Source organism: Peromyscus maniculatus, chromosome 2 (assembly GCF_049852395.1).
Source record: "Peromyscus maniculatus bairdii isolate BWxNUB_F1_BW_parent chromosome 2, HU_Pman_BW_mat_3.1, whole genome shotgun sequence".
Classification (NCBI taxonomy): Eukaryota; Metazoa; Chordata; class Mammalia; order Rodentia; family Cricetidae; genus Peromyscus; species Peromyscus maniculatus.
This window is the reverse complement of record NC_134853.1, coordinates 151,742,324-151,753,885: the sequence shown is the minus strand read 5'-3', so window position 1 is coordinate 151,753,885 and position 11,562 is coordinate 151,742,324. Positions and strand designations below refer to the sequence as shown.

The window sequence follows — 11,562 nt, the reverse complement described above, 5'->3', positions numbered from 1 at the left end:
CCCGCTTCTGGCTTCCACAGGCACCAGGCACACCCCTAATGCACAAACATACACACAGGCAGAACGAACACCCATACACAAGAACATTTAAAAGCAAGCAAGCTTGAAGACCACCAAAGCCCAGAGAGTTACTTAACAGCCAAGACTGACGGCCTGAGTTCGATCCCTAGAACCCACATAAAGGGGGAAGGAGAGAAGACTCCTGTGAGGTCTTCTGACCTCCACATGCACACAGATAAAATGTAAAACAAAAACCAAACAACTTTTAAAGGGGGCTAAAGGTCAGGTGGTGGCACACACCTTTAATCCCAGCACTTGGGAGGCAGAGACAGGCAGATCTCTCTGAGTTCGAGGCCAGCCTGGTCTACAGAGTGAGTTCCAGAAAAGCCAGAGCTATACAGAGAGACTCTGTCTCAAAAAAAAAAAAAAAAAAAAAAGGTGGGGCAGGGGGAGGTAGAAGAGGTAGCTCAGCACTTACAAGCACCTGTTGCTCTTGCAGGAGGTGTGGCTCACAACCATCTATAACTCTAGTTCCAGAGTCTGACCCCCTCTTGTGGCTCCCTTGGGCACCAGGCACTCGTGTGTTTTACATACACATATGTAGTCAAAGCATTTATACACACAAAAGGACAGAGGTGGCCTCCAGTACCTAAGACCAGAATGTGAATAGCTTCAGAACATCATGATCCCAAAAGCCATGTACTCTAAGACCCAAAATAGATTCTCCTGAGCAGGATGTGGAACTCGACGGTGAGAATTTGGGCTCCTCCCCTGCTGGCACTGGAATCCGGGGCCCTTCAAACACCCTGGGGGTGAGAGGAGACATGGATGGTTCTGTGAACATGGATGCTCAGAGGTGCTAAAGTGGCCATGGGCATCGGTCTGTTGGAGAGAGGATACCTGGCATCTACGACATGCCATCTGTACCAGGCACCTGTGTGCCATCTGTACGTCTCTGGGTTCCACTCTCCAGTTGGCACAGAAGGAAACGATTGCTCAGAGGGGTTAAGACACCTGCGCAAAGCCTCACGGTGCTGGAGCCAGGCCTCCGGCCTAGTGGCAACTCTACAATCTTCCCGTTACTGTAGTTCTTAGAAAAGTTTCTAACTTTGCTTCCAAAGAGTTTCCTGTTGGCCCTCTGTGGCAGAAGGGCTCTGCTACCCAGTCCACAGATGGGCCAGCCAAGGCCCCGAGCCAGCCCTGCAGGTGAGGCATGCTTCAGTTATGGGACAAATCTACAGGACAGCTGGGCCCAGCCCCAGGGGCGGCACACCTGGCCCTGGGTTCCCTGGCAGCGGCTGTGGGTGCACCAGCGCACCTGGGGAGCTGCAGTCCAGGCCCGGTTTTGCACCAGGCCCTGCCGAGGCGTCTCCTCCTCCTCCACCTCCTCAGGGCTGGGGCAGCTGCAGCTGGGCGAGTCAGCCTTAGTCCTCACTGCTCTTCTGGGCTCTGAAACTCCTTCCTGGAGAGCTGGAGTTGCTCTGGAAGTTGTCCTCCCTTCCGGACCCCTACAGGTAACACACCCCTGCCAGTGGTCTAGGGGATGGGCACAGCCACCTGGTGTCCTGAGCATACTCTGGCACCTTGGGGGCTCGGGGGGTGGGCGAAGTTCGAGCAAGTTTATGACTCTGGCCGGCCCAGGCAGATTGACATACTTTTTTTTTTTTTGTATCACCAAAGGGTCTGTCCCGTGATGTTAGTACAGGGTGGGGACACCAGGCGCTTGACCTGCTTCTGAAAGAGAGGGAAATTGAGGTAGAGAGAACCCAGGCTTGGAGGCTCCCAGCCCGGACCAAGCAGACCTGTAAGACAAGGCCAGACCCAGAGCTGCCAAATGTCCCTCCAACTTCACGCTCAGACACATCTGGTGGTCCCCGGGGCTCTAGAGTACACACCTCCACATTGCCTGAGCTGGCCAACCACACAGGAAGACATGCATACACCCACACGTCGCCCCCCACCCCACCCTGCAAGGCGTAGTTACACAACAACACTGCACTTAGGCTCAGATGCTATGCGGTTCCCTGTCAGATGCAGACATGTCTACCCTGTTAACTCAGCAGTTAACACAACCCAGCAATGCTCATCCACGGAAGAGTCCCAAGCTGGCTTCGTAGCTGGCACCTGGAGCACAGCCATGCAGGGAAATAGTCACTGTAGGTATTGCCGGCATCTGCCCAGGGCTATGTAGATGCAGATGTACAGAAACCCCCGGAGGGAAAGCAGGCTAGGAGAGGAGGCTGGCTCGCTGTGCTTGGACACTGACTCAGCCTGGAGTCGGCGGCAGGGGCAGGAGGAGACAGGCACAAGCCAGGACCCGCCCCTGAGCTGCCCTAGTCCCCCTTCAGCCCCACCTGGAGGCCTGGCATGGAAGGGGTGGGAAGGAGAGAGTGCCCAGGGGGCCCAGGCCGGCGCCAGTTCTGAGTGCTGGGCCCTTGCCACGTCCACACGCCCCTCTCAGCTGGCAATGTTTTCCTTCCGGAGTGGCTGTGGTGCCTAGGCATGAGTTGTTTGGCCAGCTGAGGCCTCCAGCCAAGTTTGGGGGTTGGGGAGGCCCCTGTAATCAGAGGGGCTCCGAACCTCCTCCCAGCAAGAGGGCAGGGCTGTTGGCGGGGAATCCCAGGGCGGGTGGCCTCAGTGGAATTGGGTGCTGCGGTTACCTTGCGGGGGGAGGAAGTTGGGGGTGAGGGCTGGGGAGGAGGTTGCCTCAGACAGGAAGGCCAAATGGGCCAGGGCGGGGTGGAGGGAGGCGAAGGCAGAGGCAGGCTGCGTTGGGAGGCTCCCTGGGTAGGGGTATAAACATGAGTGGTGGAGAAGGCTGGGTGTGCACTTACATGTTTGTGCAGGTATATTTTCGAATTTCATTAAGAATCAGGTTAGGCTGTGTGCAAAGTACTGACTGTGGGGAATGAGCGGTCCTTGGCTTCAAGGAGTTCCCAGCCGGCTTAAATGGGCAGTGTGTGTGTGAGGAAAGCCAGAGAGATCTGTGGATATGCAGGGACTTATTCTTGTACCTAAGTGGGCACTTTGTGTGCACACACTGTGTGCAGGTTTAAGAATACTGTGCACAGCTCTTGGGCTCGGGTCTCTTGTGTATGTGTGCACACTCCTGTCATGGAGATGTGTGTACATTACCTGTCTTTGTCCAGGTATCCGTGTACCCGTATGACTGTGTGTAGAACAGTGGGTACATGTATCAGTGTGTACTGGCTTGCAGTTCTCCGTGTGTCCTAGGGGTATGTGCATGGGTGTTCTGTAGGCTTCTTACAGTGTATCCCCCACACCGCACCTCACCTTGACCTGGCCTTCCTTCGATTGCTCCTTATTGCTCAGGTATGTGCTTGGGAGAAAACAGGCCGTTGGTTCCAGGATGTACTGTGTATCTGAGAAGACACTGACCCTTGGTCTATCCCCCAGGAAGCCGCATATGCCCAGCTGGGGCACAACCCCAGCTGATGCCCCAGAGAGGCCACACATCTCAGGAGAGGCTTTGGGCCCTGCCCTTCCTCCCCATGGCACATGGGCCAGAACCTGAAGCTGAGGGATTGCTGGACCTCAGCTTCCTGACAGAGGAGGAGCAGGAGGCCATCGCTGATGTCCTCAAACGAGATGCCCGCCTGCGCCAACTGGAGGAGGGGCGGGTCAGGTGAGACAGGACAGCCACCAGCCAGAAGGAAGGGATCCTGGGTCCTTGGAGGCTGCCTGTTGGGTCTGGGTGGTCCTTGCCTCTACCCTTTGGTCTCCACTGACCTTGGCCAGCTCAGAGCTCATCACTTCTCCCAAACCTGTGCCACGTCCTCCTCAAGCCTCCCTGTCTCTGGGCTTTCCCACTCTGGTCACCACCTGGGGACAGGACACTTTGATGGACAGACACCACCTGTCCTTAATACTCTGCTGGACCCTCCCCCGAGCCTGTGTGTCCACGGGTCACCCATTTTCCTCTAAGCCCCACCCAGATATACATGAACGTGCTCTAGCCATGCAGTGCTTCCCAATCCCGGAATGCTCTTCCAAGCCTAAGATGTCCCTTCTCCCCAGAAGAGCAGCAGAGGCAAAGGACCTCAAGAGTGACCAGCACTGTCTGGGACCGCTGTGTAAACCTGGGTGGCTGCCTTTACCCTGAACTTCACCTTTCTCAGCTTAAACAGAGCTAAGGGGTTGGGGAGATGGCTCCATAGGTGAAGCCATGGCATAGGCTTGAGGAGGGGTTCAGCTCTCCGGCACCCACATAAATGCCAGGGCGCTATGTAGTCCCAGCACTTGGGTAATCGTGATGGAGAATTCCTGGAGCAAGCTGTCTAGCTAGGCTCACCAAATCAGTGAGCTCTGGATTCAAGTGAGAGGCCTTGCTTCAATATGTAGGGCGGAGAGAGCTGAGCTAGAGAAGGACGGGCCAACCAGCTCTGACCTCCACATACATGGGAACATGCACACATGCATGCAGACCACACATACATTACATGTACATGTGCAACAAATAAACTATCAGGCATGGCCCACGATAACTGCCTCATGAATGATGATTATGCTTCTGAACCTGGAGAATTCCAGTTTATCCTTTAAGAAGTGATTTGTGCCAGGTGGCGGTGGCGCACGCCTTTAATCCCAGCACTCGGGAGGCAGAGGCAGGAGGATCTCTGTGAGTTCAAGGCCAGTCTGGTCTGCAGAGCGAGATCCAGGGCAGGCACCAAAACTACACAGAGAAACCCTGTCTCAGGAGAGAGAGAGAGAGAGAGAGAGAGAGAGAGAGAGAGAGAGAGAGAGAGAGAGAGAGAGAAATGATTCGCACAAAAGGTCCCCTCACCTCCATCACCGTCCTTGTCTTTTCTGGATTCTGTCTCCTTAGTAGCCTGAGTGACCCCAGGACAAGGATCAAGTGTGATTTGCTGCTGAGCCCCGGGCCCTAGTCCAGAGTGGGGGTCAGGGATGTTGGTTGGGTGAGTAGTGACAGCTGTGTCCTCCACTGTCCTCTAGCAAGCTCCGAGCCTCGCTGGCAGACCCCGGACAGCTGAAGATCCTGACGGGGGACTGGTTCCAAGAAGCACGCTCCCAGCGGCATCGCCATGCCCATTTTGGGTCTGACCTTGTCAGGGCCTCTATCCGCAGGAAGAAGAGCGCCAGAGGTGAGGGGAGACCTCAAGGCAGGGAGGGGGAGCTTCTGGAAGCCAAGGGTGCAGACTGTAATGTGGCAGGACTAGGCTCTGGGTTCTAATCCTGGCTGCCCCCATACCAAGTGTCTGAGTAGCGCTGCCCCTCTGTGGGCTTTAGGGGTGGATGGGCATCTCCTGTGGGCCATGGCCAGTATGGGGCTTCCGGATAATGAAGGCTCACAGAATGTCTCACCTGAGCCCAGGGGACCAGGCTCTGGGAAGTGATGGTGAGGCAGAGGCTGCTGGGAAAGACACCACTGAGGAAGAGCCAGAGTCCAGGTGAGGAGGCAGAATGGAGAGGAGAGGGGAGTGCCAGTTGATCGCCCAGCCCTGAAAACCCCGGCTCTCTCCTTCTAGGGTCTCCATAGAGATGGCTGCTCCAGAGAGGCACAGTGAGACCCAAGTGAGTACCCAGTGACTGGGTGAGCTAATAGCAAGCGCATTGTGGTTCCAAATGGGGTAAACACCAGGAAAGGAACCCCCATTCCTGGGAACTTGGACAAGTCTCTTCTTGCTCAGAGCTTCACCAACTGGATCAACCTGTGGCCTGGACCAAGCCTCTGAGGCACTTGTAAATGCAGCTATTAAGAATAAGGCTGTCACTCAGTTGGCTCAGTGCTTGCCTAGCCTGCAGGAAGCCCTGGGTTTGACCCCCAGCACCTCATAAACCAGGCAAAGTGTCGAACACCTGTGATCGTGGAGCTCAGGAGGTAGAAACAGGAGGATCAGGAGTTCAGGGTCACCCTCAACTACACAGGAGACGTGAAGCCAGCCCACTACTGAAACTCTGGGGTTGGGCTGAGGTGGGCGAGGCTGAGGCCAGGGACTCAGCTGTCATGGCCCCCACCACCTGAACTCAGGCTGGCAAGTCAGGAGGGACCGGCCTTGGGATGCCAGGGTGTGAAGTACAGGCCGGACTGGTCCTGCAGCTGGTAGCCAGCCCTGCCCTGAGGGCAGCCCTACTCCAACACTGAGGTGCGCAGCAGGCTGGCGTCTCTGACCTCTGACCCTAGCATAACCCTTGACCCCTTCCTCATTAACCCCTATCATGACCTCTACCCTTTGCTTTCTTCAGGGACCAGATTTCCCCTCACCATATGTAGCCTCAAAAGCTTCAGATCATGAGGAGGAGCCCCAGGCCCAGGAAGGTGAGTGGGAGGGGTGTGCTGGGGAGCAAAAGATGTGGGGCAATCGGAGGCAATTTTTAATGACCCCAAGCACCGTGTTCACCTTCTTCTTCTCCCCTCACCCACCCCCCACCCCCAATGGGCAACCCCAGGTCACCACTGGGGCCTGAAGCTGACAGGTGACTAGAATTGTGAACTAGTCCCTCCAGGGTTGCTTAGGGACACACAAGAGAGGGGCCGTGTCAGCAGCTTGTGCCCCACTCCAGCCTCCGGCCAAGGGGGTGTGCAGGTGGCAGAGACGGACCCAGCGCTGGATCCTGAGCAGAGGGCGGAGCAGGAGTCCTGGCCATCGCCAGCCCAGGTAGGCGGGAGTGGCCAGCGGCTGTTCTCAAGACCGGGAGCGGATTCCAGACCGAGAGTGTGCCTGCCCCGGGAATGGGAACCGTGGGCGACACCTGCATGGTCCAGGGAAATAGAGAGTACCCTGTCACTTTTCTCCCCTCTCCAGATCAGGGTGACCCCCGAGGTCCAGGAGAATGGGGAAGAGGCCCCAGGGCTCGGCCCTTCCCTCGACCGCATGCTCAGCAGCAGCTCCTCTGTGTCCAGCCTCAATTCCTCCACGGTGAAGGACTAGGGAGGGGCTGGGCGGGGTGCCCTGGCAAGTCCCGCCCTGGGAAGCCTGCCTGGGACCCTGACCTCCCACCCCTCCCCGCCCCCCGCAGCTGAGCGGCAGCCTGATGAGCCTGTCGGGGGAAGCCGAGGCTGGCACGGTACAGGTGCGGGGCTCCGTGCACTTCGCGCTGCGCTACGAGCCTGGCGCTGCCGAGCTGCGTGTACAGGTGATCCAGTGCCAGGGGCTGGCCGCCGCCCGGCGTCGCCGCTCCGATCCGTGAGTGCCTACCCTACAGGTGGGCTGCGGGGGGCTTGGGGGCGCCAGGGCACTCCAAGACCCAGCCCACCACTCAACTTGCCTTGGCCTCAGTTTCCTCCTCTTCAAAATGGGCAAGACGATGTTATTGGGAGGCGTGCTGAGTTGGATGCCTGTTAATTGATTAGCACCAGGCCTCCGCGCGGGGCGCTGTGTTCTGGATGGTGGCTGGGGATGTCCCCAGAGCTGGACGAAGGCTCTGGAAGAGTCCCCTCCTTACCTCCAGCCTTCACCTCCCTCGCCCAGCTACGTGAAAACCTACCTCCTCCCGGATAAGCAGAATAAGCGCAAGACATCGGTGAAGAAACGGAATCTGAACCCGATCTTCAACGAGACTCTGCGGGTGAGGCCATGAGGGTGTTGTCTCCCCGCAAATGAACAGGGTGCCCTTTGCCGCGGGGTGAGTGGCAGGGTCCGCCTGGTTAATCTTGGGAGGCTCTGGGCCTTGTTCTGTGAGGGGAATGACTGGGCCACTGCTGGTTCGGGCAATCCCAAGGCTGACAATTTGTACTGGGCCGTGATAGAGAGACCCTAGTTAACCCAGAATCAGGATCCCATCCTGGAAGGGAGTGTAGTGAGACCAGCTCCAGTCAACAGGTGTGCCACAGCCCTGCCAGGGCCTCCAGCGCACTCTACTGAAACTTACCTCCTGTCCCCAGCACCCCGTCCAGCAGGCTGACCTCCCAGGCCGCATACTGAGCCTGTCCGTGTGGCACCGCGAAAGTCTGGGTCGCAACATCTTTCTGGGAGAGGTCGAAGTGCCCCTAGACACGTGGAACTGGGACTCTAAGGCTACCTGGCTCCCCTTGCAGCCTCGGGTAAGGGCTGGTGTGTGGTCACGGACATCCCTCCTGTACCCCACAGGCCACCAGGCACCTGCAGACCGTTCCACAGAGCCTCGCTGGGCCTCATACTGGCTGTTATCATTAATTAGGCAAAGCTTGCCAGCCAGGGTGCCCCTTCCCTGGGAGCGTTGCCCATCGGGATCCTCAGTGGAGACCCTGTCGCCAGCCTTTCTGCTCCTAACCTCCATATCCTAACTGCCTCTTGAGACACTACCCTGTGGCCTGTTTCACGGCTGACAGGCCCACTCCCGGCTTTTTTCAGGTTCCTCCATCTCCCGATGAGCTCCCCAGTCGTGGACTCCTCTCTCTGTCCCTCAAGTACGTCCCTGCCGGCTCAGAGGGTAAGTGACTGCCCTGGGAGAAGCCAAGCTGGACAGGCCCCTGGGAGGTGGGAGATCTGTTCCATGAGGTGGTGGTCTGAACTGGAGTGTCCCCACAGGAGGAGGACAGCCTCTGAGTGGAGAGCTCCACTTCTGGGTGAAGGAAGCCCAGGGCCTCGTGCCACTGCGGCCAGGATCCCTGGACACTTACATACAATGGTGAGAGGCAGTGTGACATGTCACTCAGTACCTTCCTTCTGCTCCCAACCTCCAACCAACCTGTCCCTCCCATCAAGATCAGTCAACTTGAGCAGGGGTGGAAGTGATCAGCTGGGCAAAGGATTGGAGTTAGGGGCGGGCTGAGCATCGGTTGGTGGGGTGCTTGCTTGGCATGCATGAGGTCCTGGGTTGGATCCCCACAAAGTACAGAAACTGGGAGTAGAGGCAGAGGGATCAATTCAAGGTCATACATTATACATGGCTACACAGGGTATATAAGACCCTGTCTTAAAATAAGAGTTTATTAGGCTAGACATGGTGGCATGTGTTTTTGATCCCAGCACTTGGGAGCCAGAGGCAGGAGCATCTCTATGGGTTCCAGGCTGCCCTGGTCTACAGAGCCAGTTCCAGGTCAGCCAAGACCAGAGTAAGACCCTGTCTTACAAAAAAAGGTGGAGTCAGGGGAATTGAGGAGCTGTGTCTTAGGGTTTCTATTGCTGTGATGAGACATCATGACCAAAAAGCAAGTTGGGGAGCAAAGAGTTCGTCTTACACCTCCACATTGTAGCCCATCATTGAAGCAAGCCCGGGACAGGAACGCAAACAGGGCAGGAATCTGGAGGCAGGTGCTAATGCAGAGGCCATGGAGGAGTGCTGCTTCCTGGCTTACACCTCATGGCCTGCTCAGCCTGCTTTCTTATAGAATCCAGGACAACCAGCTCAGGGGTGGCCCAACCCACAATGAGATGGGCCCTCCCCCATCAACCAGTAATTAAGGAAATGCTCTGCAGGTTTGCCCATAGCCTGATCTTATGGAGGCATTTTTTTGTTTTTTTGTTTTTTTTGAGACAGGGTTTCTCTGTATAACAGCTCTAGCTGTCCTGGAACTCAATTTGTAGACCATGCTGGCCTTGAACTCACAGAGATCTACCTGCCTCTGCTCCCCAGTGCTGGGGTTAAAGATGTGTGCCACCACTGCCTGGTAGCTCGGAGGCACTTTCTTAGTTGGGATTCCCTCTTCTCAGATGATTCTAGCCCAGCAGTTCTCAAACTGGTCCACAACTGCTTTGAGGATCACGATATCAGATATTTACATTACGATCAATAACAGTAGCAAAATTACAGTTATGAAGAAATAATTTTATGGTTGGGAGGTCACCACAGGATGAGGAACTGTATTACGGGGTCACCGCGTTAGGAAGATTGAGAGCCGTGCTCTAGTCTGTGTCAAGCTGACATAAAACTAGCCACTGCAGGCTGCATTCTGAGGCTGTGCACCATAGTTCTTCCCACGATGGAAAGGCCACAAGGGCCCCTTCTCGGAACTCTTGGAAGGACGAGCTATGGAGCTGGGCCCTGAACTTGTAATTCACAGCGGTTGGTTGTAGTTGTCTCTCAACGTGCTGGGGACTGAAATGCTTCAGAGACTACACAGTAAGCCAGTGTTCTACCACCGAGCTACACCCTCAGCCCTGTGGTTTTCAAAGTAAGCTTTGGAGAACCTCTAAGAGTTTCTGGGTGTTCCCTCACCCTTGAGGAGTAAAACGGGGGTAGGCCACTCTGATTCTGGGTTCCCATTTGGTCTTGGTCGTTATTGTACATCAGAGTAACATTCTGCACAACGGTTCAGAGGCTTTGGAAATTAAAGGGAGCGGGGGCAGGGAATACTGAAGTTCATCAAGCCAGGAAATAGCAGGACTGCATTTTAGAGAGTTCTCTCTGGGATCCCGTGAACAGTTATCAGCTTCAGAAGAGAGAGATGACTAAGAAAAGATCGGTGTAAAGGTCCCAAAACAGAGAGGGCTGGAGACCTGGTCTCGGGCAGGGAGTGTCAAGAGGTGGGTCACCTGACGCCAGCCCTCGTTTCTCACCTGTCCCAGCTCAGTGCTGCCGGATGACAGCCGGGCCAGCCGCCAGCGCACAAGAGTGGTTCGGCGAAGCCTCAGCCCTGTCTTCAACCACACCATGGTTTATGATGGCTTCGGGCCTGCCGACCTACGTCAAGCCTGTGCTGAGCTCTCTCTGTGGGACCATGGCGCCCTGGCCAGTCGCCAGCTGGGGGGCACACGCCTCAGCCTTGGTACAGGTGAGCAGAGCAGGGCCCTGAGCGGAGCCAAGCGTGGAGGCATGGGCTCCATGGGTGGCCTTGGACACTTTCCCATATATGTGTGTGTGGTGTGTGTGTGTGTATTTTATATACATATATATAATACATATATATTATATATATATATGTGTGTGGTGTGTGTGTATGTGTGTATTATATATATATCACATATATATTATACATGTATGTATATATATATATAGCTCTGTGTGTGTGTGTGTGGTGTGTGTGTGTATGTGTATTATATATATATTACATATATATTATACATGTATGTACATATATATATATCTATAGCTCTCTCTGTGTGTGTGTGTGTGTGCGCGCGTGTGTGTGTGTGCGCGCGCGCGTGCGCAACAGTCAGTCCTGGCTGTCCTGGAACTCACTCTGTAGCCCAGGCTGGCCTCAAACTCAGATCTGCCTGCCTCTGCCTCTCAAGTACTGGGATTAAAGGCGTGCGCCACCACGCCTTCAATTAAACTGTCCCTTTCTTAAAGTGTCTTCAAAGAGCTGGGGGTGATTGGGTGTAGTGCATAATTTGGTACCAGAAAGTTTATTTGGGGGATCTGAGGTGTCCAAGGTGACAATACCCTCCACTCTGGCCCACCCACATCCAGGCAGCAGCTATGGGCTCCAAGTGCCCTGGATGGATTCCACACCTGAGGAAAAGCAGCTGTGGCAGGCACTCCTGGAGCGGCCCTGTGAATGGGTGGATGGCCTTCTGCCCCTCAGAACTAACCTGGTCCCCAGGGCCTAGCCCTGTCAAACCCCTCTGTGGACCCCACACAAAGCACATCCCATGGCTGGAGTCAATAAAGTCTGTTTACGGAGCTACTGAGTAGCAAGGCATTAGTGTGAAAGAGCTC

General features: G+C 55.6%; 1 protein-coding gene across 2 annotated transcripts; it reads left to right on the top strand.

Moving 5' to 3' along the window:
- The first annotated feature begins 1,386 nt into the window (after nucleotides 1-1,386).
- Sytl1 (synaptotagmin like 1) lies at nucleotides 1,387-11,526 on the top strand. Of its 2 annotated transcripts, XM_076565338.1 has the most exons (16): nucleotides 1,416-1,514; nucleotides 3,260-3,333; nucleotides 3,418-3,646; nucleotides 4,975-5,123; nucleotides 5,354-5,429; nucleotides 5,508-5,553; nucleotides 6,226-6,298; nucleotides 6,544-6,638; nucleotides 6,786-6,899; nucleotides 7,000-7,166; nucleotides 7,452-7,548; nucleotides 7,865-8,023; nucleotides 8,313-8,391; nucleotides 8,490-8,589; nucleotides 10,470-10,675; nucleotides 11,314-11,526. In XM_076565338.1, the coding sequence occupies exons 3-16, from the start codon at nucleotides 3,456-3,458 to the stop codon at nucleotides 11,451-11,453; spliced, it is 1,692 nt and encodes a 563-aa protein (XP_076421453.1). In that variant the 5' UTR covers nucleotides 1,416-1,514; nucleotides 3,260-3,333; nucleotides 3,418-3,455; the 3' UTR covers nucleotides 11,454-11,526. The 2 variants fall into 2 exon arrangements, with proteins under 2 accessions (XP_015849986.2, XP_076421453.1); XM_015994500.3 differs by lacking the exon at nucleotides 3,260-3,333 and having other exon boundaries at nucleotides 1,387-1,514.
- Nucleotides 11,527-11,562: the final 36 nt, after the last annotated feature.

Bases quoted from the DNA above. Each gene is read 5' to 3' on its own strand.
- Sytl1 (XM_015994500.3), top strand. From the start codon at position 3,456: ATGCCCCAGAGAGGCCACACATCTCAGGAGAGGCTTTGGGCCCTGCCC. The intron at 5,124-5,353 runs GTGAGGGGAGAC...ACCTGAGCCCAG, and splicing joins CAGGAAGAAGAGCGCCAGAG to GGGACCAGGCTCTGGGAAGT. The intron at 5,430-5,507 runs GTGAGGAGGCAG...CTCTCCTTCTAG, and splicing joins GAGGAAGAGCCAGAGTCCAG to GGTCTCCATAGAGATGGCTG.